Source organism: Fusarium verticillioides, chromosome 2 (genome assembly GCF_000149555.1).
Source record: "Fusarium verticillioides 7600 chromosome 2, whole genome shotgun sequence".
NCBI lineage: Eukaryota > Fungi > Ascomycota > Sordariomycetes > Hypocreales > Nectriaceae > Fusarium > Fusarium verticillioides.
In genome coordinates, this window is record NC_031676.1 from 2,176,877 (window position 1) to 2,202,871 (window position 25,995).

At 48.5% G+C, this 25,995-nt stretch overlaps 8 protein-coding genes across 13 annotated transcripts; 3 read left to right on the plus strand and 5 right to left on the minus strand.

The window, feature by feature from the left end:
- Positions 1 to 1,738: 1,738 nt before the first annotated feature.
- FVEG_04268 (mannose-1-phosphate guanylyltransferase) lies at positions 1,739 to 3,672 on the plus strand. The gene is made up of 3 exons (XM_018892055.1): positions 1,739 to 1,987; positions 2,050 to 3,300; positions 3,353 to 3,672. The coding sequence occupies exons 1-3, from the start codon at positions 1,922 to 1,924 to the stop codon at positions 3,377 to 3,379; spliced, it is 1,344 nt and encodes a 447-aa protein (XP_018748666.1). The 5' UTR covers positions 1,739 to 1,921; the 3' UTR covers positions 3,380 to 3,672.
- FVEG_04267 (hypothetical protein) lies at positions 3,575 to 6,280 on the minus strand. The gene is made up of 5 exons (XM_018892054.1): positions 5,526 to 6,280; positions 5,413 to 5,442; positions 5,052 to 5,360; positions 4,289 to 4,972; positions 3,575 to 4,238 (listed from the first exon to the last, which is right to left on the minus strand). Exons 1-5 carry the CDS (start codon positions 5,613 to 5,615, stop codon positions 3,981 to 3,983), a joined length of 1,371 nt encoding a protein of 456 aa, XP_018748665.1. The 5' UTR covers positions 5,616 to 6,280; the 3' UTR covers positions 3,575 to 3,980.
- A 1,448-nt stretch (positions 6,281 to 7,728) lies between these two features.
- FVEG_04266 (hypothetical protein) lies at positions 7,729 to 9,269 on the minus strand (the record flags this gene model as incomplete). Its single annotated transcript, XM_018892053.1, has 3 exons — positions 7,729 to 8,373; positions 8,464 to 8,706; positions 8,769 to 9,269. The coding sequence occupies 3 exons, from the start codon at positions 9,267 to 9,269 to the stop codon at positions 7,729 to 7,731; spliced, it is 1,389 nt and encodes a 462-aa protein (XP_018748664.1).
- Positions 9,270 to 10,021: 752 nt separating this feature from the next.
- Positions 10,022 to 13,792, minus strand: FVEG_04265 (protein HIR1). The gene is made up of 2 exons (XM_018892052.1): positions 10,510 to 13,792; positions 10,022 to 10,451 (listed from the first exon to the last, which is right to left on the minus strand). The coding sequence occupies exons 1-2, from the start codon at positions 13,523 to 13,525 to the stop codon at positions 10,345 to 10,347; spliced, it is 3,123 nt and encodes a 1,040-aa protein (XP_018748663.1). The 5' UTR covers positions 13,526 to 13,792; the 3' UTR covers positions 10,022 to 10,344.
- A 700-nt stretch (positions 13,793 to 14,492) lies between these two features.
- On the minus strand, positions 14,493 to 18,292 carry FVEG_04263 (hypothetical protein). 6 transcript variants are annotated; one of them, XM_018892048.1, is made up of 4 exons: positions 18,178 to 18,292; positions 16,915 to 18,094; positions 15,623 to 16,861; positions 14,504 to 15,570 (listed from the first exon to the last, which is right to left on the minus strand). In XM_018892048.1, the coding sequence occupies exons 2-3, from the start codon at positions 17,500 to 17,502 to the stop codon at positions 16,424 to 16,426; spliced, it is 1,026 nt and encodes a 341-aa protein (XP_018748659.1). In that variant the 5' UTR covers positions 17,503 to 18,094; positions 18,178 to 18,292; the 3' UTR covers positions 14,504 to 15,570; positions 15,623 to 16,423. The 6 variants fall into 6 exon arrangements, with proteins under 6 accessions (XP_018748657.1, XP_018748656.1, XP_018748659.1 ...); XM_018892049.1 differs by having other exon boundaries at positions 14,504 to 15,195; positions 15,374 to 15,570; positions 16,915 to 18,292; XM_018892050.1 differs by having other exon boundaries at positions 14,505 to 15,570; positions 16,915 to 17,650; positions 17,867 to 18,292.
- On the plus strand, positions 14,871 to 16,377 carry FVEG_04264 (hypothetical protein; the record flags this gene model as incomplete). The annotated part of the gene is made up of 1 exon (XM_018892051.1): positions 14,871 to 16,377. One exon carries the CDS (start codon positions 14,871 to 14,873, stop codon positions 16,128 to 16,130), a length of 1,260 nt encoding a protein of 419 aa, XP_018748662.1. The 3' UTR covers positions 16,131 to 16,377.
- FVEG_04262 (hypothetical protein) lies at positions 17,856 to 21,098 on the plus strand. The gene is made up of 2 exons (XM_018892044.1): positions 17,856 to 19,077; positions 19,175 to 21,098. Exon 2 carries the CDS (start codon positions 19,535 to 19,537, stop codon positions 20,084 to 20,086), a length of 552 nt encoding a protein of 183 aa, XP_018748655.1. The 5' UTR covers positions 17,856 to 19,077; positions 19,175 to 19,534; the 3' UTR covers positions 20,087 to 21,098.
- FVEG_04261 (hypothetical protein) lies at positions 21,073 to 22,901 on the minus strand (the record flags this gene model as incomplete). Its single annotated transcript, XM_018892043.1, has 1 exon — positions 21,073 to 22,901. The coding sequence occupies one exon, from the start codon at positions 22,899 to 22,901 to the stop codon at positions 21,342 to 21,344; it is 1,560 nt and encodes a 519-aa protein (XP_018748654.1). The 3' UTR covers positions 21,073 to 21,341.
- Between the last annotated feature and the right edge of the window lie 3,094 nt (positions 22,902 to 25,995).

Sequence of the window (25,995 nt, forward strand, 5' to 3'; positions counted from 1 at the left end):
GACAGTCAATGAGTATATAATCAGCAATTGACAAGATTGATAGTCGGTAATAAATCCGCAGATCTGGAGGAGGTGTTAACAACGGAGCTACCTAAGCTAAGGTAAGTATCAAGGAGGAAAACGCCTCCACTCGCGTCGGGAACTCGTCTCTCTTAAAAGAGGAGGAGGTGAATCGTTACTTGCGGGGAATTTCTTGCCGTCATTGATGAGTGACGAGACGCGCATGTCTGATATTATCCAGGTCTTTAGCAAGGTCACATCATGGTATTTGGAGAAGCTGTTTGGGGGCATGTAAGCCGTGCTGCGAGCCGCCACAGTACAGACGAGGGACTTGTCGAGTACACAAAGGAACCCCGGATTTTCCCCAGACGGCAGTCCGGTAGGTAGCATCTCCAGGGATGGGTACCCCTGGCTTGCGCGTCTTTGGCTTTTGACTGGATCAAGGTAGCCGTTGTGTCCTGAGATGGCGGGCAAGTGCGGAGAGGGAGGCTTGGAATCGGCTGATGAGTGTTGCATTGGCTTATTGATGGAGGGGCTTTTGCATGTTGTCTTAATTGGCCTGTTCACCGCCTCAGCCGCCCTCTTGTTTGGTGGATGGCTGTTTTCGCATTGATTCTCAAAGTTATATATCCTCAACATTGATTCTATTCATACATACAGTTCCGAAGAGGTTAAGAATGGGTCCATTTCTATTCTGATCCATCAATACCCACTGTCTAGCAGGGGTCCATCTTCGGCAGCTAAAACTTGACCCACTCGATTTGAAGATCTCAAGATGAGGTCTAAAATGTTGGTTCACGATGCAAAGATTGTCACAATTGAAAAGGTTGAGGAGAACATTATCAATCGAGCCTTGTGTACTATCAACCAATTAGTACTTAGCCACATCAAATATTTAAATACTACTTGTCGAGGGGCTATCGATTCCGCACAATCAAAAACAGGAAACGGAACGGTTCGTTCCATTTCCGCTTCTTGGCAACCTGCAGACCACTACACATTTGCAAACTTTCAACCACTCGAATTTCAAATATCCTAGACATTTTCTCTCTACTTTGAAAGGAATATCTCACAATGATTATGTTACAATGGAACTGCTTGATACGAAAGGGGAACCGAATACCTGTGCTTGTTATTGTGGTGACTAACATCCATCTGAAGCTGTGAATTGGTTTCTGGCGTACCCAAGGTACATATTATATGAATCATCCATGAATTTCAGTAGCTCATAGAGTTAGACAAGACGTTCCACTTGATGATTGATCGTAAAGAATAATAATAGCAAGTATTATTCGTATCTATCATGCTCTTGAATCTGTCACAAATCACCTAGTTCGACGAAATCTACAGCTTACCAACAACACTCAAGACTAATAGCCCTGGAGCTACAACCACCATCATCGCGTATTTGTACATACAATGGAGAGACCTGGCTGTGGAATGTCAATAATTTCAATCTTCTTTTCTTGTCTGGTTGCATCCAACATCGCTTATTCAGGTAGCAACGATCCGATCAGATGCATGACCTTTTGATCGCATTTGCAATCGCGTAAACTTCGGGTTCTGAAACAATTGAGTAAAGGACACCAAGCCGTATTACCAAACGTCACCATACCATATCTCAAGCCTCCGTCTAGTCAAAGTCGTTTCTCATCTCTCCCTAGGTATCTAATACAGGGTAAGCCCCTGACTCAGCTGAACCCCTATATTCCCACGTGCATACCCACCCCCACCTAACCTCACCGTTCCCGCCCATCAACAGTTTCCCTTTTCGGTCACCGCCTTCAATTCTCCAAAGTGTCCCCTCCACTCACTCCCCTCCCAGCAAAACACAGAGATCAAGCTCAACTTCACCTCCCCCTACGAGCTTCTTCTCCCTCTCTTCTCCCCAATTCCCACTCATCATCACACCACAGCAATCATGTCCCTCCACGTTCCCATGGCCCATCGCACCAAGGACCAGGGCGCCACAAAGGCCGTCATCCTGGTATAGCTTCACCCTCTCCACCCCTCTATAAACTTGCTGTTCTAACAGAGTAATTGTTCTAGGTCGGTGGTCCTTCTCGCGGCACTCGTTTCCGTCCTCTATCTCTCGACGTGCCTAAGCCTCTATTCGAAGTCGCTGGCCATCCCATCATCTGGCACTGCCTCTCCTCCATCGCTCGCGTCCCCAACAAGCAGATCCAGGAGGTCTACATCATTGGCTACTACGACGAATCTGTCTTCCGCGACTTCATCAAGGACTCCGCCAAGGAGTTCCCCGCCATCACTATCAAGTACCTCCGCGAGTATGAGGCTCTTGGAACCGCTGGCGGTCTCTACCACTTCCGTGATGCTATCCTCAAGGGTCGCCCCGAGCGTCTCTTTGTTCTCAACGCCGATGTTTGCTGTTCGTTCCCTCTTGACGAGATGCTCAAGCTTTTCAACGATAAGGATGCTGAGGCTGTCATCCTCGGAACACGTGTGAGCGACGAGGCGGCGACAAACTTCGGTTGCATTGTCTCCGATTCTCACACCCGCCGTGTTCTGCATTACGTCGAGAAGCCCGAGTCGCGAATCAGCAACCTGATCAACTGTGGTGTCTACCTTTTCTCCACCGAGGCAATCTTCCCCTCTATCCGCTCCGCAATCAAGCGCCGCCTCGACCGGCCCTCTCGTCTCGTCTCCTACCCCTCTTCCGATAACCTCGAAAACAGCTTCGTCCTTCCCGATGACGACGATGACGACGAAGAAAAGAAGAGCGAGGTTATTCGCCTGGAGCAGGATATCCTCTCTGATATGGCCGACAACAAGCAGTTCTACGTTTACGAGACCAAGGACTTCTGGCGCCAGATCAAGACTGCTGGCTCTGCTGTTCCTGCCAACGCTCTCTACCTCCAGAAGGCTGCGCAATCCGACCACAGCGAAGAGCTTGCCACTCCTAGCGCAAACATCGTCCCTCCTGTCTTCATTCACCCTACAGCCGAAGTGCACCCCACTGCTAAGCTCGGCCCCAATGTAAGCATTGGCCCCCGTGCTCACATTGGCGCTGGCGCCCGTGTCAAGGAGAGTATCGTGCTCGAGGACTGCGAGATCAAGCACGACGCTTGCGTTCTCTACTCCATCATTGGCTGGGGTAGCCGCGTTGGTGCCTGGGCTCGAGTTGAGGGTACCCCTACCCCTGTTGGCAGCCACTCGACCAGCATCATCAAGAATGGTGTCAAGGTCCAGAGCATTACCATCCTTGGCAAGGACTGTGGTGTCGGCGATGAGGTCCGCGTGCAGAACTGTGTCTGCTTGCCCTACAAGGAGTTGAAGAGGGTAAGTTCCCAACTCGAATTATTCGATGATCAGCCCGCTAATAGAGTTACAGGATGTCACCAACGAAGTCATTATGTAAACGAAGCTCGTTTCTACAATCTAGACTAGTGCAAAAAGCTTGCGTTTGATCTTCTTTGAAAGAGGCGCCATATATCCTTAAAAGTTGAGGCCATCAAAGCGTAATGGAGGGTGTATATAGGAGTGATATCTGAGGAGCAAAACTGCTTCCCATCAGGTCACATCAAGAGGAATGACTATTCAGTAAAGCAAGTAAACAGCGATAATGGACTTGTATTCTTGTCCAAGCCTCTCCACTATATTTTCAACGTGGAAGTTGTGATTTCCGGGAAACAACATTTCCGTCCTCTCTAGTCTTGATCTAAGATTCACGTTTCTATAATCAGGGGTATACTGCATACCACACCTCCTCAGAAGTGGGCATTTTTCCTATCGCCAACCATACCAACCGGGGTACGCAGAAAGTGATAACCACTCAGACCGGCTATGCAAGCTCTTCTATCTATCCAAGAAATGTACCAATGAGATCCTGGCTATATGTAATGTTACTGCAAGGATGCGTGATTCATGTCTTCGTTCGACTTCATAATAATGAAATCCCGAATACGAAATTTTGTATTCGAGTGTATAAGGTGGTTTGAATGATATATATATCGAAAAGATCAATCGTCTCTCTTAAAGTTTGATCGAGATGGCGTTCTGGGCAGTAGTGGTGTGCTTGGTCGACTCGTGGTCAAACCCATAGGGCTATCCATGGGATTGACAGTCAGTCGGTTCGCCAAATTACGAGGGGTTTGTAAACTCTCAATAGCCGGTTTCTCGAAGCTATGAATCTGGATTGGTGGAGGACGACGGATAGCCCTATCTGAACCATTGTAGATCCAAGTAGAGAGGAGAACCAGGAATGTGCCAATGACAAACTGCAGGGTGTGTTAATATCCATGCGATAGGTCACGATAAGGGAACTTACTGTTGCCGACACCTCGAACTGGAATAACATCATGCTGATCAAGAAGCTAATGACAATGCTGATACTCGTCGCAAAGTTCTTGACAATATTGTCCGTATCCCGAATTACAACACTCGCCAACATGCCACCGGCAGCTTGGAGCACAACGGCACTCCACACAACCCAATTGTAGCCCTCAAAAAAGCCGTGTTCGCTGATTCCCTCACCGTCCTGCCAAATTACACCACCGAGGCCGGCAGCAAAGATGGAGTAAAAGCTTAGCTGAACGTTTCGGATCCAAACACTGGCTTGAGTGGGACTCTCTTTGAGTAACTTTTCGAAGTAGACACCAGTCAAGCCGGATACGGTAGCAGCGACAAGGACAGAGACCAAGCCAACCGAGTAATTCATAAGAGGATCCAGTGGCGGCAAATCATGGTCAATGCCTTGATAGGTAGCAGAGCGTTTGGCTAGATGTCCAGCCTGGCTGTTATCCGTGGGTACGTGTCCAAGCTCATGCAGCGAGCGAGGGAAGAAATGGTCCGTCATGTGGCGGAGAGGAATGCTGGATGAGCTCGAAGATGAGCCGGCTTGAGGGAGTGACACAACACATACGCCCAGCGTCAAGATGATGAGGGCAAGCCAGCGCTTGGGTCCCAAGTGCCGTCGCAGCAGTACAACACTGAACAATGCTGTGATGAGAATCTTTGGGGGGGAAAAGTCAGAACGTACTCTAACAGGGCTTGCTTTGCCAAGACCAATATGACTGGGTGGTGAGACATACCTTGAGCTGATACAGCACCTGAAAGTGCACCGCATCCAAGTTACCCACAGCGACATACTGCAGCATATTCTGCAAGGTATAGAAAGCAGCTGTCAATGCAAGTTTCCACCCATCACCTGCAAAAACAGAATTATAGATTTGCTCGAAAAGGACTGTTGCGGGTGTCGTAGGAGCCAAGGTCTTTGAGGTATCATAGATGGCCAAGGATAGCGAAACGGCGAGCTTGATGATCTCGTTCAGGAAGACGGCGGTCGAAGTAAAGTAGCGGTGATCGCCACTCGGAGGCATAACGCGAGAGTAGTGCATAATCTGAAGGCAATATTAGCTGAGCCTAGGATGATGCGCTGCGACAAAAACCTACCAAGATAAGGGCTGAGTTTTGAAAAGTCAACTGGAATAGCACGTCAGTACCAGAATCATGGAATCTGTGTATTACCAAACAGCATAGCAAGAAACTAGGTGTGAAGTTCGTACCGTTGTTAAAGCCCACTGCTTCTTGTTCAGACCAAGGAAGCCACCCTGGCTAGCAGGCGGCGCCTTGGGGAAGGCCTCCAGTATCGCCATTGTAAAGTGGAAAGAAGAGCTGAGTTCGTCGATATGATGTAAAGGAGTGTGATATAAAGAGAATTGGCCAGTAGTAAGAGAGCAATGCGCCCTGAAACCACGATGGGGGCTTTGCGACACTGGCTGGGAAGACGATGCGACAATGGATGAAATTCGAATTCTTTACGATGGCTCGGGCGCCAACCAACCACGTCCACCGATTTTTTTGGGTTCTTTTTCGTTTGTTAAAGTAGAATGATACAATATCGAGTATTCGGATCGCGTGTCAATCTTGTAAATGTTTCTGTTGCAGATCCAAGGGCCCCTCCGCGATCGCAATCGTGCACTGCCAAGGCTCGGGAGCCAATGCCTTGCAATATCGTCACTGCCAGTCGACGTCGGATATCCGTGCTCGTTATTCGTACTTCTCGAAGTGGCAGAAGATAATCTTAAAGAGCTTCTACATATAGAAGAAATGAAGGAGAAAAAGGACAAAAGGGGAGGAAAGAGGCGGGGAGCACCTTCAAAAAAAAAAGGAAGTCTCCGTTCTTTACAGAATAGGATAAGGCAGGTAGGTAGGCAGGAAGGATACAGTGACCCTGGGGTAGTGCAAGGAAGGAAGCACCACAGCCGTCCAGCCTACTACAATGGAAGGAACTGTGAACCTGAACCTGAACCCCTTGCCTTACTTCCTGTTGGTTTTTGTCATAAAAATAGGACCCAGACCCATGTCCAGCCAGGTAAGGCAGGAAGGCATGTGGCAGTTGGTGCATCTTCCTCCCCACTGGCCAAGCCACCTAGGTACCTAGGTAGACCGTAGATGTATGGGTGGGCGGGGATCTGACAGAGCAGGAATCAGGGGCAGATGCATCTTTGGAAGTGTTTTCAGCAGGGCAGGGAATGAGAACTTCATGTTTGAGAGACGGGATTGGTTGAGTTCTCAATGCACTTTACTTAGCAATAAGAGCAGTAATTAGATAATTTTCAATAAATCGTTAATAAACCTTTACAATTTTCAACGTTGCAGTCATTAACTCTAATAACCCCTGTTTAAGTTGCCCCGGCCCCTTTATTATCCCTGCCCCCGTGCCTTTTTATTCATGCCAGGAACCAAGAGGGGAAAAAAGCTTTGCAACAGGCGGATACCGGTAGATTTAACCGAAAATCTTGTCTGAGACTCTGTCTCTTGCTCTCATTTTATAGCAAGCGGCAAATCTATCCACAGGCGGTGGAAGACCAAGTCGCATCCCTGTTCGCTTCATAGCATGACCAGAGAGTATCAAAACCGTGAATCATCGGTATGAAAAGGCCGAGGCTGTAATAAGCTACTCAACCTCTAGTACAGCTACTAAACGAGGCTATACGGAGTATGTATGCTCAAATACGATGTGGTCAATCACCTTCCAATTTCAACATAAATCTCTCCAAGCCAAATCAATCTCACTTCGGATCTTGAACTAAATTCGTCGTTCCCCTCCCCGGCTCCGATCCCACCGGCGCCGATCGTCATCCAAACCCCACAAACTCCGCAGCTCTTCTCATCAAACACGTCCAAGCACAAAAAACCCAACCTGCTATGTTTTGTTTCGTACGTCATTTGCTTCCAGGGAATTACATCCTTTACTAACATGATATGTTTCGACGTCGACAATCCCCAGCTTCACACATGCTGTATTTCTTAATGGCGTCATTTATTTGACTACCTAGGTAGATTTGCCTGCTTCTGCACTGCTAGTGACGTACATTGTGCGTCTTCCAGATATCATATATGCAGAACCACCAGCTACGTAGGAAGGACATTCGTCCGTCCATCCATGACTCTTTACGTCAAAACCGCACCTCAGACGCTCTACGACTGTCCCCATGTGTGTGGCATCTGCCGCCGCCCGACGCAGGCGCCTTTTTCCTGGGTCCAGCCAAAACGTCTTGTCTCAGCTGTGCCCAAAGGCCCCCCTCCCGTAATACATTATACAACATTTACATTCACCGCTCTGATGGTGTGGTTTCTCACTCACTAATGCGCAAACAATCTCATCTGAAAAGCAAACCTCATCTTTTCTTTGTACTGCCTCGACCCGCGAGGCGGTGAGCCCAATTGTCTGTACATGTTGTACCCTGATCCTAAGTTGTCCCTTCAATCATTTTGCAAACAACTAAAATCTGTTTCCCACCCACATCTTGCAAATCCTGGAAATCCAACTATCATTTGTCCCCAAAACCAAAAAAAGCTACATCCTTCAGCCTCATCCGCCACGTCCTTTCCCATCCACGTGTTGCCTGATATCAAGTGCGGGTTCTCGGACTGTTCGCTCACGTCTGGCGTCATTGACTCCCAATTTTCGTGAAACGATTTCTTTTCCTCTTCAGCATCACTCTCGTGCTTGACACTGTTGCCTGAGTCAGTGATTTCATAGCCCGCGATGCTTTGATCACCATCTGGAATAGCTCCGACTCCGGTTGGCTGGATGGTAAGCTGAGTGCGAAGTTGCATATTCTTAGTGCCAAAGTTCCAGACACTCTCCCGAGGCAGGAACATACTCGCGCTCAAGCTGTGCACCGGGACGGCGTCGATCCGGCGATACTGAAAGTCGCCCGCGCTGTCGAGGTGGTGGAAGAAGGCTGCGTGATGAGGGCTGCGGAAGAAAGCTAGGGATCCAATGTCAAATGTTGGGTAAAGACTGCTGCCGTAAACTTCACTTAGCCAAGTCGCAAAGGACCCACCAATCCGAGATGCTCCCTCTCCTTCATTCTTGGTATTTCTGTCGTGGGCCGTCTCATCCTGTGACCTATTAGTGTCCGAGCTGCGTTGACCACCAGGGCGGCTCTCCTAAATGATCCGCGACCTCAGTTTGTCACTGCCCTCGTCTACCGATCCTTCACAGCTGTCATACGATGAGCTTGACTGAATAGCGAGACCTGCGCCGTTTTCAATAAGCCATGTGATATCAGCCTCTTCATGAAGGAGCTCTGGGTGCTTGTCAATGAAAGACTTGACGCGAGAGAGTTGATACAAGTTGGCTTGGCCAAGGACAGCTCGGTTGAAACCATAGGCAATACCGTTGTCTCGCATGTAACGGAAGACATCGAAAGGAATGTCTTGGCTCAAAGAAGCCTGCTTGTGTCAGCTCCTGATCAATTTTCGATGTATCACTGGCTGTCTCGGGAACCACTTACGCCTGGATCGACTCTCCAGAACCATTCATAGTTGTGGAGACGTCTCTCGTTAGCAAAGGGAGCCGAGCTCCATCGTTTCATCTGGCGGATGTCGGCGATGGGCTTATAGGTCTTCGGGTTGCCGTCAGGGTCGACTCCGTGGGAGTCCGAAAGTCGAGAGTGATCAGTCCAGTCGGGCATATTCCAGTTCTCCTCAGGAATAACTTCGAAGAAACAAGTAGCATTGGTAGCGCTGGAAGTGAGCTCCTTGAACCTATTAGGAAGATCTTGGATGCTAAAGAGAACCCAGTCGTACAAGTGGCGGTTATTGAACCTGTCCTCGATCTGTTGAATACTGTAGAGTATAGCACTCATATCGTCTTCTTGGACGAGGGTCACCAAGGCTGCCTTGATGGGGGCATCGGCAGAAGAGGGCAGGGCTGAGCCACACACGAACAGGGTGAAGTGAAGAAGGGTTAGGGCCCCTGCCCACCAAGGAGTGAAGCGGCGGGCTTTTGCCATGATAAAGGTGGAGAAAAGGTTCAACGTTCAGGGGAAGAATTGACAAATGCCTTGAACGAAGAAAGGACCGTAAGGGTTAAAGGCCGTAAAGATGAAGGCTATTGAGTACCTTAGGTAGATGAAGTGCAGGGTGGAGAGGAAGAGGTTTTGAGAAAGGAGTATGAGAAAGAAAGGAGTGTAAAGGCACCTTAGGTGCTGAGCACGGAAAACGTTCTAGACGTGCTAAAGAGAAGAGATTGTGCTTGTGCTTGTGATTGCTTTCGATTCCAGGTTCGAAGTAGAATAACGAATCAAAGGATGAAGAATAAGAAGAATGAAGTAAGAGAAGAGAGAAGACAAACGGGGGGGCATTTGTACCTACTAATAATCCTCCACCTTGCGATTATTGTATCCTCAGGCGAGAAGAACCAAGGAGATGCAGGTTGGCAGGTGATTCAATGTGGAGGCGGACATGGACGTGGCAGCTGCGAGCAGGTGCAGTATCTTACACACTAAACACCAGCTTGACAAGAAGAGAAGTAGTTGCTCAGAGGCTCTGGAGTGACCGGAAGAAAAGATCCGGACCGGGGAAGCCCAGGAACAACAACAGACCGGTGTTGGCGATGCACCCATTTGCCCACTCACGATAACATCATCATCTTGTTTCCTCACCTCCACCCAACGCCACTCCTCACCAAACATGGCATGTGATCATGAGCCGCAGCAATCTCAGTTGGTTGTGTTACAGAGGGAACGATGAAAGATAACGGTGTGTCGAGAATCACTTTGCTCACCCACATTAGCCATTTGTCATGAACCTCACCAATCAATACACTCTCAGGATGGTACTGCATGATAGTGTTTGCATGCCCTCATTAACCAGGCGTTCTTTCGTATCAACGAGCACCAACAGTAGTCTATCCCCTGCCTGTACCCCAAGTTCGCACCGCTGGACCATCAGATCCCCAGCAGATAAGCCTCAACGCCATATTTGCCTGTTAAACAAAAAAATAGTGCCCGCCGTCCTCGCCTCTGTCACCTCATAGGAACGACGGGTATTACGATAATGATACAACCTTAAAACCATGCCTTTTGTTTAAGCCTCCACATCCATTTGTTCAACATCCACTGAGCCATCCTCTAAACTTATGTCGAGAATTCTTGCGTATTGAAGCGTCAATCGCTGGAGCTCACGGTACTTTCCTGTTTGCTGTTAGTTTATACAACTTTTGCCATAGTGACATCAATAAGAACAACTTACCAAGAATCATAACTACACCTGTGAGCAGCTCCTTTCGATCCCATCCACAGATGTCGCCTTCTTTGCTGAACCACCCATGGCCGTCCTCTTCCTCATCTTCTTCTTTGTCTTCAAGTATGCCACCAAGCAGACTGTTGAGGAGCTCTTCAACCTTGACCCTTGCCCCCTCGGCGCCCAAGCGCTTCGCATACATGAAGAGATATAGTCGAAATTCTTCCCGTGCCTCAAGTTGCAGAGCACCAGCAATTCTTGTTTCCAAATGGGCAATGCTGACACTGCTTTCAAGATTTTCAGACTCCTTCCGCTGGACAACCATCTTAATAATGCGCTGTAAGGAATATGATCTACCTTTCAACAAAAATTCGTTCGTTGTATGTCGCTCGAGGAAAGGTATGATGCCTGACGACACATTGGCTTTGGAAGACTTGCTATCTTGTCTGTCCTTAGAATCAGGACCAACAGCCGTAGATTGCAAAGCAGAAATAGAAGAATCGTTCGAGTTCCAATACTGTGAGCCCACTGCCCACCAAGCTTCACTTAGGCGTTGCCATGTATACATATCGCGAGCATAGCAGTAGCCATCACCATTGGTCAGTGTCACAATGATGTGGCCAGTACTGTTCAGATGGGCAGAAGTAATACCAGGGCCAGGCGTCGCGCTGTGTTGGTTAAGCGATGTCGTGGCAATATCCAGAATTGGTCCAAGTGACACCGGAGGATTGGGAGCAGATTGGGTTTTCATGTCCCAAACATGGGCAAGGCCGACAGCTGTAATGCACAGCAACCAGTGATCGCGAGCTTCTAGGATAACAGGCTGCGACTCGAGTATGATAGGGGTAAGAAGTCTTCTTCCAGCAGAAGTCCAAGTATGCACAGATCCATCCTCGCAAGCCACGGCCCAAAAGTGTTTCGTCGCTGTCACTAGAATGACATCTCTGGGAAGCCACTCTTCCCAGATAAGGGCACCCCTTTTGCTGACTATGACATGCGAAGGATGGCCATGGGTGGTATCATTCTTCGCTTCCAGAATTATGTTTTCTGGGGTCTTTGTTGCTTCTTCTAAGGAGCTCTCACCCTGTAAAACTCCTCTGTCCAGCGGCCGAAGGATATGTGACCGGATCTTCGGTACAGCTAATCTGACCTGAGCGAAGGACATAGACACATTCATGACTGCGGGCCTGAGGAACTCTGGTGTGGGAACAACGCCATTCGGAACAGGTACGAGAGCTGCTGGCTCGACTCCATTAGGGCCATCAGTGACAATAGGTGTAGGACCTGTTGCAACACGCTTGGCAACCGGCTCCTCTTCATCTTCGTCATCACCCAGGTTCATTTGCCTCTTGTTACCAAGCAACATGGCGGCAATGCCTCCCTTGGGCAGACCGTCATAGGGCTTGCTCATGTCAACTATTGTCTGCGGCGTATCATTCTGCGTGTTTTTGTTGGTGCTCGTTGTTCCAACCAACTGAGTTTGAGGCAATGAAGATGTACCTGTCCCTGATGATGACACCAACAAAGGTGCAACTCGCTTCTTGCCATCTTTGCCGACAGTGACCCGCGATTTCAATTCCTTGACACGTTCGGCTGTCTTGTCAGCTGCCTCTTCTGGCTGCTTCTCTGGTTCGTTTTCTGGCTCAGCTTGGCCATTTGTCGATGGTTTTGCCGAAATGCCATTGGGTTTAGGGCCATTAGCGATAGGTGTTGACTCCTTAGTTGACTCAGAAAAGTCTCCCATGAGTGCACCCATCCTCGACTCTACAGCCCGCGACTCTCCCTCTTTACTCTGGTTTTCCAAAATGAGGCCATCGACGTCCTCGGCTATACCCATTCCTTTCCGAGACGCGCCATATTTCTGAAGTGCCTTAACGTTCTCCTCTGGTTGCGCTACCCAGCCGAGCTCTCCCTCCTCGAAATTTACAACCACAATACTACCGTCTAGACTTGACGCAAAAATGGTCTGTCCATCTGGAGTCCACGCTAGATCAGATATTGACTTGCCTGACAAGTCTTGACACACGACCACAGGCCTGGATGTGTTTGTGTTCCATATACTCAAAGTCTTGTCCTGGCCAGCTGATGCTATCACTGTCACGAGCGACGTCGCAGCCCCATCGGCTGCGCTCGCATCTGGCTTTGACGTGTGAAACAGACGAGGGGAGAACATGCACACTTCCGTTGGGGCTTCATGGCCGATAAGATTGATTTCACTATCCCATCTCGTCCGCTCGATGATAGCAACTGAACTCACGGGGCCGTTTACAGCATTGGCAGCTGCGATGTGATTACCATCAGGGGACCACGAACATCGCCGAAAGTAGGTAGTTAGGGGCGAACTCTTGAATGGTGAGCTAATGGTCGTTTCGAGAACAAAGTTGTTGACCATGTCGTGCTGTGTCGCATTAGGCGCAGGCGAAGTGAATCGAAAGATTTTGATCGTTCGGTCGTCGCTTGCGGTTGCAAAGAATTTGTTCGCAGGATCGAAGGTGATACCCTTGACATGACTTTGGTGTGCAGGCAGAGTCTTCAGCTTCTCGAACGTATGACCAGACCAGACGACGACCTTCGAATCGAGGCCAACAGAAACCAATATCGAAGAATCGTACGACCAGGCGAGATCCTGAACATCATTATCGTGCCCAATTAAACGCTTGTATGTCTTCCAGTTCTCGACAGGAGGAGGCTCGTTGGTGCCAAAGGTAGCAGCTGGCGGTCCTTTATCCAGATGGTATACGCAAATGATTTTGTCGTCCGCTCCACTGGCAAGATAGCGCCCATTAGGCGAGAAGCGAACTGAGTGGATTGTTCCAAGATGATGGCTCATGTGGCAGAGCTGGCGCGGCTTGCTGTACTTTGGTGTGTCGGCATTGTAGATACTTTCGGTCGACCATACGCGGACGTGTCCATCGCCGCCAGCAGTCGCAAGTCGTTTTCCATCCGGGGAGACATGACAGCTGTAAACCTCGAAATCCTTTTGCTCGCCGCTATGGCTTAGCCATGAAGGCTTGATCATACGCATTATGGAAAGTCGAGTGGCATGCCCGGGGAGGAATCGCGTATGAGTCGAGGGCTACGCTGTGAACAAACTAAAAGTTAAATATACTCGTCGCGATGAATTCGAATCCGATGCGATCAATTCAAGCGGTGGAAATAATTGACGTTGTTTGAAGATGGTGATGAGGATGGAGTTTGGCTTAAATTGGAGTTAACGCGATGTCGCGTTTTTTGGGCCAGTCAATCAATCAAAGATGCAGGGACAGCTATTCCTCGCCCGTTACAATGGAACCAGACTGCACCCCAGGAGACAGTGGACAAAATTAGGGGATTTCGTCACAGGGCATTCTTCTTTTTGGGTAAGGTTCCTAGTAAATGCCGTGCAGTTTAATGATTGGTCGTTGCGGAGTAACTTTGATGCGCCGACTCTCCCTGCACTTCCTCCTCGTGTAAGTCAACTATTCCTCACCGAGTGCTTTTTGTTCAACACATTTTGATGGCACAATGCTACGATAAGACCAATCAGTCAATCATGTTCTTACTTCCAAAACAGGCTGAAATGTGGCTTACCAACATGTTGGACCTACCACCACATCCAAAATCACGAGACTCTCGAGTGCTTCTCCGCGACTCACAAGCTTTTGGATGTTGAGGTGTAGATCTCACCCAATCTTCACCCCTGGCATTATGTCAAAAGATTGGATGCAAGGATCGCCCTACCACTCCCGCTACCTCTAAATCACATGTTCTGGACCGGTCAGACATCTTTTGAGAGACAAGTGTCACTCTGTTCATTGCCCAGTCGGAGTCAAGGATTTTTGAAGGGCTTTGTGTTGTCACCATGATTGAGTTTGCCGAATGGTTAGTTTACGAATAGAACCATGACCACCTTATCGTGCTTGTTAAGGGCTGGGCTGGGCTGTCCTAACTACTCGGCAACAGAGTTTCATACACAGAAGCTTGTTCGGCGGAAGACCATTCAACAGGCACATGTAGAAAGATAGTTCGTTCACAGTCTCAAATTCCTAAACCTTGACCCGCCCTTCGGTGAGCGAGTCAAGATTACTTTTCTGCCCTGTCTCTTCTCCTTACATGACCAACGCACTGACTTTCTTTGCGGCCATGTTCTTTGACTCACAAATATATAAGAGTGAACACTACGAATTGTTCTTGCTTCCTCAACTCACCGCATATTGTTCATTATGGAGCTGTCTGCTATAAATCGCAACCCATTAGGAGCTCCGGCCTCTTCTGGCTGCTCAACAGCCTCTCTGCTCTCATCCCTGAGAAACTATCATCACATCCAGGTCGATAAGCATTTTCACCGTCGAGAAAAGACCCCTGCGATCCCTGCATCACTCGAGCCCATCATGTCGATACCGCAGTCCATATGTATCGGTATCGAGTTGGAATTTATGGTTGCACTGCAGATTCCAAACTCCGACGCTGTGACTGGTGAGACTCGATGGACCTGTCCTACAACACCGGAGGCTTTTCTGGGCCTCGTGATGGGAGACTACAAAGACATCGAACCGTCTTGTATTCACAAGGTATGCGAATTGATCGCCAGCAGTGGTGTCTCCGTCTCGTGTAGCTTCATACCTCCTTCGCCGTCCAGCCCTGCCCAGATCCCTGGCACTACAATTCTTCCGCTCACAGATGATAGCGGAGATGTTCGAACTTGGAATAATGTGTCTGTTGGCGGATTAGTGTCTAAGTCTGATTTTTGGCATATTGTTCCGGAGCGTCATATCACCAGAGACTGCGTCAGTAAGTCCGGAATGACACCGTCAAATAAGTACGACTGGTATGGAACTGAACTCAACAGTCCTATCCTCACTCGTCCTGCAGAGTTCAGTCAGGGGCTACCTACCCTCAGAAAGTGCCTTGCGGCAGTGCAGGGCGACATGGTAGTTGGGCTTAATTCTGGTTGTGGACTACACCTTCACGTCAACGAAGCCGGCAGCATGCAGCTAGAGACTGCGCTGCGCCTTTCATCTTTAGTCTGGCTGCTGGAAGATTCTCTGCTGTACCCTCTGTGTCATCCTTTCCGCTCAACGTCTCCTTACTCTGCGCGTATCAGCGTCGAATCTCGAATCGCCATGGAAAGGGGTGAACCAACAGTGTATGGCGAGGGTGCAGCTCTTGTTGAAGCACTTGGAGAGGTCATGCGACAGCTGCACTGGCGCAAGAAAGTTGACAGAGGTCTGCTGGGAGCTATGAAACGCCTGTGGTCGGAAAACAGCCTTATTAGCTTGGGCATCGCACTCCGAAAATTCGATGAGGGATCCCTTCATACAACTACCCGGTGTGCGCTGGTTGTCTCCAAGTACGACACTATCGAGTTCCGGTATCCCGAGTCCACGTTTGACGTTGACTTTATCGCCGGCTGGGCTGACTTGGTGCGACACTTGTACGCGGTTGCGATGAGGCCTCAGGTGGAATTTCATCGAATCCTCTGTCGTGTATATGAACTTGTGACCCGTGACCAAATGCCTGGATGGTCAGCCATGTTGGGGGTGATTGGTTTTCAGGGCGATGTCAGTCGCTGGCAGCGACATATCAACGAGTACGGCGATACTCTGAGCAACCTTGACAAGCAGGGTATCCTTCCGAATATTGGGCAGTAAATGGGGCGCTTTTAAAAGAGTATTCTTGTATAAACGGAGCATTATGGTCTTTAGGTATATGGTAATTGGATGTTGGGATAGACTGGTTGATTTGATCGCGACTTGGCTAAAGGCTAAAGGCAAAGTCCTACACCGGCTTGGTCAAAAGGGCGGAGCATGGAGTCGGGAGTCTGGACTGGGGAAAAGGAAAACATGTAGATTTGGCTATTTGGGTAAATCGATTGAAATTTGCTTTATATAAAATGACGTTGCTTGATGTAATGGCCCCTGCATTGTTGACTTATCTTGTATTCTTATGCATTTGTTGGTGAAGTGTCGTCTTGTAACTCACCACGCCCTCCCCCTTCAGGCTCCAGCTTCCTCTGAACCTCCATCAACGCCCTAGTCTCATCTGTGCCGTTCTTCTCGACATAGCCCATCAACTCAGCATCCATGGCTCTCACAGCATCAGCCATGGCTTTCCAGCCATGCCAGTCGACGACGTTGCGAGCAGCCATGTTCCAGGCGCTCGCAGCGGCGCAGACAATGTTCATCTCGTACTCGAGGATGCGTCGATAAAGCATTAAAAGAGTCTGATGGACTTGCGGCTGTTGACGTTGGAACTCTGGTAGTGATGTCCAGGATGATGGATGGAGGGCGCGATGGAGGGTCATGTAGTGAGGAATGGTGTGTGCAATATGCACAAACCCTTGGCGAATATCTTCATGTCGGAGAAGGGGTTCTAGTAGAAGCTATTGATGATGTTAGTCTCGTTGTTCAATGGGTTGGGTCAGTCGGAGCTTACTGGTGTTAGTGAACAGAAGCCCGCCCAAGCGACAGCGGCGCTGGGCTGGTCATCGAGTAATGAAGCTATAGTCGACCTTGTGTGAATCAGATTTTCTCTTGCTTCAACATCTCCCGAGTCTGTTTGTGATGTCTCCTTAACTTCGCGGTTTAGACCAGATTTTGCGATCATCATCATAAGTTCCGCTCTCCTCTCACTTTCTGTCGGCAGCCCATTCCCATTCCCGTTATGTCCCGGCCTCAAAGTATCAGGAAGTGCATGGGAAATAATGCTCTCATAGGCGAGCACAAGACCCGAAGACGTGCCATCTCTCTTGAGGACATCGTATGCTGCGTTCCAGAGTTCAAGGTCGTGCGCGCGCTCCTCCTCATCTGAGGCTGATCCGCGGCGGCTCTGGCGTTGACTATGTTTGCCGATATGTGGAATAGGACATGATGAGGATTCGCGAGATGGATTTGCGGATGATGAGGGAGATGCTGAGGAAGCTTCGGGAGTTGGGGGATGTGAATGGCGGCGAATTTTGCCGACGAGCCGCTTTACTTTGCTTGTTGCATTATGGGGAGCTGAAGGTTGTGAAGCGGTTTTCATGATGACGGTGATGGCTGAGTACCTTACTTATGATATGAAGAGAAGAACAATGAAGAGAAGATTGGGCGATGGAGTTTACAATGGATAGGAATTACACAACATGGAGAATGATCAAGGTCCCTCACGGTATTTTCTTCTTCCAGCTGGCCTGACAATGTCAGTTAATACCAATCGATTGATAGGCCATGACGATGATATCAGGAACTGGCAATGATCCCAAAACTGGGGGCCGATAATACCCCTAGCTAGGACTAGACGGGACAAGAACAGTTCATCGGAGCTCGGGAATCGAGTCAAGCAACGAGCTGAGAGTTACATCGAGTAAAAAAAAAAATAAGAAAGTAAAAGAAAGGGTCTCACTCACCCTCAGCCGAGTTCCGACGATCATCAGAGCCATTCCATCATCGTGGTAACGGCCCTTTTTCTTGGAGGGGTCACCTGAACCGAGCAGTCCATGATACAGGTTTTTGGGGTGATCATTTTGACGTGGAGCCAAGACGGAGCCAAGATAATGACCCCAGGAGTTGATGGGGGATGAGATGGGTAGTGGCGGGCTTAATAAAGAGGGTCAATTCGATGAACGAGCAACAGTCTGAAGAACCGTCATATTTGAGTATTGTATCGGCCGAGACAGTGACGTCTGGGAATAACGACGGGAGGTCTTTTCCAACTTACAGCACATTAGGCAGCGCAGGTAATCAACCCTTATGCCGTGGGAATTGGTGACCACGGATCAAGACCAAGAATACCAACCAACCTGGCCAAGACTTTTTCATGGCTGCCTTGAGACAGAGATCCACGACATATGAAGTCATATTGAGAGTACAAACATCACCCAACAGACAAACCAACGAATTGCTCTGTCACTGGCCAATCGCGTCATCATCTCCAAGACCGGGGTTGATGAACCGCCGGGAGTGGGGGGTCTCAATCCACTGGAGCGTCACTCTTCTCCACTGTCGGCCCGGGGGGGTTACTGAGAGACAAGAAACTCGATGGTTTCTATCACGAGATATTGCAAGCAAGGAAGGGTATTTAAGTTTGCAAGGAGATAAATCCTACTGTAACGGTATAAGGAAGTATGTTCAAGTTTGACAGCAGTTGTCGCCAGGTTTTTTTATCTTGTGAAATTGCTAATGATCAACGACCCTTGATCTTGAGGTTGGTGACTGAGAGTGCTGATCTGGAGTCGATGCGAGGCTGGAAATTATGCGAATGGGAGAAAGCCAAGGCACACAAGATAGAGCGTTTCAAAGAAATAGACAACTGCTAGTTTGTTTCGAGGACTTCAAGAGAGACACAGCGATAGTCAAAGCGTATCCAATATCGCTGTGATCCTGCGCTCAGTCAGTCTTGTTGGTAGCGAATTAAACTCCAAGAATACAAGATCATATGGTTTGATCATCACATAGAATTCCTTATATATATAGACGCTCGTTTCACTCCCCCTAATTGCTTTCCAATCACACGTTTTCCTGTGCCTATGTATACGCGTTGATCTCGGCATGAATATGGCACTTTGCTCGAAACATCGTCCCCATCAAAAAAACGGAAACACAAACACCAAATCCTCCGGTATGGTTATCGCAATTAAACAAACACAGCCCGTCACCCTGTTTCACTCGTAACAACTCAATATATCTAAAAGCAAAACAGCACTAATTTTTCCGAGTCTAATCAATCTGTTCCCAAGATGTCGCTCAAAATAAACCATCCTCTCTGCATATTGTGATCCTTGTTTCATTCTCATCCACTCTACTTGAAACACTCCCATCTCCGTCTGTGATCGCATCTAAACATCCCACTTTCCCACCTGGGTTGGGTATAATTCTTTTCCTCTTCCCCGTCAACTAACTGCTGCTGAACGTCTCTCCCAACCTCCTCGTTGCAGTGCAGCGCAGCGTTTCCCTTTCTCAGTCACTCGCTAGCATAGGTGTTGATCACCTGTTGATCCGTTACTCTTCACCACGATCCGTTCTTTTTCTCAACAATCTTCTCAATTTTCTTTCCGCCCGCTAAAAAAGCTATTGAGATGCATTTCATCAACGTTGTCGCCGTCTTCGTCGGCCTTGCAGCCGCAGCGCCCACGGCCACTCCCACCAAAGACAACATGATCGCCGTCTCAACCACAGCACCCAGCGCCTACGAAGATCCATACACCTATTGGGCTGCTGGAAACCACTCCTTCAGTACATGCGACAAGAAGACTTACCGCGCGCACCAGGCCCCCGAGAGCACCAAGCGGGCCGACTACAGAGACTGTGCAGCGCTTCTCTCAACCTTCGGTACTCGTAACGGCACTTTCAGCATCCCCGCCGCTTCCGACGACAAGCGCGAGTACGATGTGGGAGATGGGCTTGTCGACATCGTCAAATCAGGATCGTGCGCCTTTGCTGTGCGTGCTGACAAGGGATTAAAGGTCGGCGATGATGATGTGGTTTGGATTATGCAGAAGGCTGTTCTGGAGTACTCTTCTGGAACGGACATGGCAGCTCGTGGATCTGTCAAGTGTGCTGCTGATGAGGTTGGGAAGAAAGGGGGTCTTTACTGGCAGGTTCATGGTATTGAGTCTGCTGGTTATTAGCTGGCGCCTCGGTGGTCTTGATGATCATCTGTTCGATCTATGGATATGTGGGAGTTTTTTTAACCTGAAGGATTTATTGGAGGATCGGTTCTGGAACTGTCCTGACGACGAGATGCGATTTTTATGTGCGATACCCAGGTGTTCACAGAGGATTTGGCACGTAAAGATATAGCCACAATGAGTACATATTTCTTCTCCTCGCGTCTCTAAACGGACGCATCATTCATTAATGATACATGCCAAGATCAGGGAAGGGCAATACCATGGTGCCATTATCCACGTTCACTGAGTCGCATGATCTATGGCATCACAGCCTACCTCAACAGCTTTGGCAGTTCCCGTAGCTTCACATCTTGAAGATGAGTAGTTGATAGAGTACCACCGAGAAGTATCTACCACAGTGGCCGATTTGAAGCCATTAGAAACCGGTCTCGGTGGCTGAGGATAACGTCGTCATCTTCATTGAGGATCGCATATGTCGTTTGCATGGCTTACATCAAAGCCAGTAGTTACAGGACTTCCAGCATACACCTTACTGATAGATTCGAAATGTCTCTTGCACTACATCCTTTGTTTAGGTAGTTTCATCGGAACATGTTCTGGCTCTAGGTCCGGCTTCTGTCCCTTTGTCCTATCGCTACCATACACCATGGCTCACCGACCTATTTCACTCGCGCGTCAACAACGCCAGCTCCAATAGGCCGGATTTTCCGGCTCCTTCAGATTTATAAAGGCAACGAATGCACCACAAGAAGCAGTCACTCATCTCTCTCTCAATCTCATCCCCAGCGCTTTTATTGATACAAGATGAATGTATTGGACAACGTCTTCTACTCATCGTGAGCCACCTATCATAACCAGAGTAACTTGAGAGAAAGAGCTCTTATACGTAGGCGACCTGGATGATATAGATAAGCGAGCTACTGTCGCGGCAGGCCTTTTCACAATGATTAGCATCATAGATGATTCGAAACAAAGATCACTTTGGGAGCATAAGAATAAATATTATGGCATTCATCATCGCATCCATTCCTCAATCATCAACTCTGACCACTATGCTTGACGTTAACCCAAGATATCATGTTCCCGACTTCGTAGTCAATCATGCAAGTGTCTGTAATATGTGTAGCAAAGCAAAGGGTATAATCCCGAACTCCAAAATCTCAATCTGCAAGTGCTCTCCGTGGTGTATATGTATACAATAGCACTCTGCTAATCGTTTAGTCGATAAAGATGAGTCAAAACTCGGAGGTAATCAATCATAGTACTCTTCAAAGATTGGAATCTTATACCTAGCCAGAGTTCGATCCATACGACGTAGCTTCTTTGCTTGAGCATCCAGTTCTATTTGGCGATCAACACAAAAGGCTGCAATCTCTTTAGAGGTCTCAGTTGCCACGTCTACGCTCTTGAAGGCGAGATCAGCACGCCTTTTGCAGTCTTCGACTTCTACACGAATTGCGCGGGAAGCGGCATCTCCTGCGTGGGCAATCAGGCGATCGATCTGTTTCAGCATGTCTTCAGTCCAGGGTTTGTACTTATAGACACGCCCTGAGACGTTGTTAATCTCACGTTCGTAATCATTAATGACTTGTCCAATGCGGTCTCTCTCAGCAAGAGATGCGTTTCGCCGTTGTGTCCGGGGCGACAATGTTATGGCGGGTGAGGCGTCTGGAAGGGGCTTGACGCTGCCTTTGTCTCTGAAAGTGTTAAGCAGCGTGTTCATCTCGGTGACATCGTCCATAATGTTTCGAAGCATTCGGTCGACAGCATCCATCTTGGAATAAATCCACGCGGTCTTTGTAATAACAGTAGGAGAGGGGGAATCATCTTTATAATGGTCAGGGCTGTTTGATATTATGCCTTTCTTCCTCTCGATTTCCCTAACCCTCCGAAAGTGCGCCTTCGCATCAGCGCGGCTGAAGTTGGTAGGGCGTTTTACTGCGAAATGTTCGAGATAAGAGTAGTCAGCAACTCTGGTGGGTTCTGGGACGAAGACTCCTTCGTCATGAAGCTTTTGTATGGCTTTGGGAGATACGTTGACGTATGCAGCGCCAGGGGGTTTGTTTGATGGTCGGGGTCGAAGTTGAGGTGAAGTATGCCCAGGTGATGATCGGCAGGAAGAAGTGGAGGACCCAGTAGAAGGTGTAGGTACTCGAAAGCAGCGACCTGGTCTGTCGGGAGTAGAAAGAACTTCTTTCTCGGGGGAGTGGTAGGAGACCTGTTCAGGGACTTCCTGAGGACTGTACACGAAAAAGTAATAGTGTAGCTGCCACATAGCAACAGCGCCGAGCAGGGTGAGGCAGACGGCAAATGAGTACGTCGACATGTTGAAGAGGAAGACAGTCCAAAAGCAGACGAAGTCGAAGGTTGTAATCAGGATGAAAAAGATGGTGCGGACAAGAAAGAACTGCGAGGATACCCCGAGATCCCAGATCTCGTAAAGAGCCCACAGAGGGTCGTCATAGGCATCAATAATCACCTCGCAAACAGCTTTTCCAATACGGTACATGAAGTGAGAGGACCAGGCAGTGATGAGGGCTCCCCAGAGCATGTGAGAAACAGTAGGGCTTGCCTCGTAGTGGCCGAGGATCCAATCGTTGTGCTTGGAGTACTGAAGAGGACTGCGAAGAATCATACAGAACCACTCCAAAATGATACTGAAGATAGAAATCTGAAATCTGATTGTGAATGCAATGAAGTGAAATGGATTCGGGCACTCCTTGATGAGGCGCTCGAAACCGGTTTCGGGGTAGGGGCGATAGTTGGGGAATTGCTTCGGGTCATAAGTGAGACGGGGGCGACGCCAGAACATCGTGACTGAATTTTGTTGATATCAGTGATTACTCGAGAGTTTGGCGGTAGAAATGGTGAAGTTGGTGAAGGGACGTAGTTGATAAAGTGCAGTGGTTCATTAAAAGACTGTTGTGAAGTGAAGCGAAAGATGAGCAACGATGGGGAACCGGAGCAGAAGAATTTGAAGAAATGAAAATGAAATGAATCTCTCTTTGTTTTTTGAAGTGTTGGTGTATATTCACTGCCTAGCAACCGCCTAGTGGCAAGTGGTCTGACAGCTGCACAGCAGTGCCAGCCAAGCTGCCACTGCTAGGAAGTGAGGGTATTCACAGTTAACAGTGCCAACAAATCGAGCAGTTTCAGCATCATAAGTGACTGCCTTCAGACAAATAATGTGGTGAGTGAATACTGTATCAGAGAGTTTACAAAAGCGGTTTCATGAAAATTACTGCAAATGGACTCGAGTCTATTCATCTCAAAGTAGTTGCTGGCTTGTGCCAGGAAAGCATGAGATACCCATATATTCCGCCTCCAGGCTCCAAGCATTATAATCAGACCACTCATTCACAGTTGCGGTTGTTTGTACACTTGATCTTGGGTTTTGTTGTTTGGGCATGGCTACCTAGATAGGTACTTGAGAACTTTGCAAACATTCATCACTGTGTCACTCAAATCCTCCCATATGCTGCTATTCCTTCAAAGACAATACTACAATGTTTGAGTCAGATACCTCGAAATTCAAAAGACCCGAACTTGGACATTCTCTGATCATCCAGAGACTCTACATCGCAACAGTGTTGAATATGTTGTATTATACATCAGTTCATGTCTGTAGTCTAGCCATCTCGACTCCCAAGTTGACTTCTCGCGCAGAAAGAAACTACCAAACCCCTTACATCAAAACCATGTGCATATTCCTTCATGTCGTAAGTTGTTGCTCAGAGAAGCTCCTCGGAGATCCAGTCCTGAGTGATCAGGAGGCTTTGGGGTAGTCAAGCCATTCATTTTTTATTTTTATTTTATTTTATTTTGTTTTATTTTTTGGTTGCCGTTAGCCTTATTTGGGGCTATTGAGCTTTGAACTTTTCAAACAGAGGCTTAAACAGTGAGGCCCCTATAGTAGGCCAGAATTACAGAAGTCAAGATCAGTTAAGGTTTATCTGCCTCAAGTGGCGCAATTGCTGCCTTGACCAAGCAGTATAAGTACCGCCCTTCGGCAGCTGTGTCAACCTTCTTCCGTTACCCCAGCCAAAAGACGGGCCTGGTGCACCCATCGCACTTAAGTACGTTCCCCGACCTGACTGTTGGTTACAGTTGCTGACATCAATCATAGCCACCGACAGGATGCCTGCTGTACGCAAGAGTAGTCAAGCCATATGATGATTTCCTCGATGTGACTTACGCGAGATGAGAAGAATGATATAGAATTATTGCCAAGAGCCAAGATCTCCATTCAAGGGACCTGTGCCTGATTTATGCTGTTGGTCATAGTCCATCCAAGCTTTATCTGATCTTAATCGGCTCTCAGGGACAACATCGAAAGAGCGAGACCAGTCTTGAAAGAGACGACAATAGAGTCGATTGCCTTTTGGTCGGCATTGTTCTGATCGCCAAGAACTTTTCCATTCCACGAGCAGACCCCCTCGATGTATTTTGTTTACTGATCTTAAGTGAGAGTTTGTCCCGGGCGAAAGAGACTTCAGCCACAATCCTTATACTCGTTCAGTGGTCGAAAAAAAAACATCTCTGAATGGACGTCACACTCGCAGTCTAATTCTCAAGCCTCGTTGCTGAATTCCATGACAGCTTCGACGACTGCTTAATCTTGACTAGGAGCCTCACCTATCCGCTGCCGCACTTGTCACCCTCGGACTGGGGGATTTACGAGTTACCCGAGAGGCGATTCTCCTTCGGGATAGAGGATGGGCGGAGGATCATGGTTGGAATGTAGCCGCACCTTTTAACTTCGACAGAACATACAGAGAACGTGCTACGTACGCAAAGCCCAGGCAGAGTTTCCTTCTGGACGTTTCTTCCTTCTCGGCGGAAGCGCACTTAAGGTATATGCCGTCAGATGAGGCATGCAAAAAGAATGAATCTGGGGAGACCGAAGAAAGAGAGAAGGTTTAATGAAATGTCAATGTTTCGAGCAACGGGTATCTCAGGGACTTCCGTCACCGGAGGATTGCGTGGAACCGCGGAGCCGTCATGTGGGTTAGCCTCCGGTCCCCATCGCGGACCGAAGTGGAGGAGGGTTTGACTACCTACGGACAGAGTCCGGGCGAAAAGTCCTGGTAGTTCGTAGTGGAAGGCCATTCGACACTGTGATGTCGTTTTGTAGGATACGAACAAGCCTCGATCGAATACGCCTGTAAAAAAAACAGTAATCGGTACTTCAGTGGGATAAGAAAAGCGGTGGACTCGTAAACACAGACGCCTCGTGCTATGGACTTCAACAGTCTTGTTGGTTGAGGTTTTGTTAGTGCAACTGATCTGATCTGATATCAAGATAGAAGCTATGACTGGCGTGAAAGAATAGCTAGGGATAGCCTCAAAGGGTCGGGTCTAGTCTGGGAGTCCAGACGCGGTACGAGCTGGGGATGTGCAGATCGCATTCTGGTTTGAGCAAAGCGGGAGTGCCCAGAAGTGGTGAGTGGATTCTGAATGGGCACTTGAAAGCCTCAACGCGAGTTTGACGAGTCAAGTGCCACATGGTCGATGGTGTACTTATTGAGGACAAAGTTGCGCCTCGATGGCTTTAGCCGTGGTAGAGCGAGGCTACAGTTTCAAAGCCTTGGCGTTGGCGGTTCAGTGATTGATTGCGTGGACACTGAAAGTTACATCCCCGACAGGATAGGGCCTAGTTTGCGATGTCGGGAAAAAGGCAGGTTGTCGTTCTCGTTCCGGGTTCCTGGGACATGGGGAATGTTACCAATTGTTGGCGTTTCAGCCCTCCCTCTCCTCTCTTCTCTCTCTCCTGGCTCAGGCTCCTTACAAAGTACTTGTCACTTGCTTTTGGGGTCTCGCCTCGTCTCGTCTCTTCCCCTGCCTTGTCCCATTTATGCCTCCGGAACAGAAGCCGACCTATCATGAGCAATCCCAAGGGTGCCCCA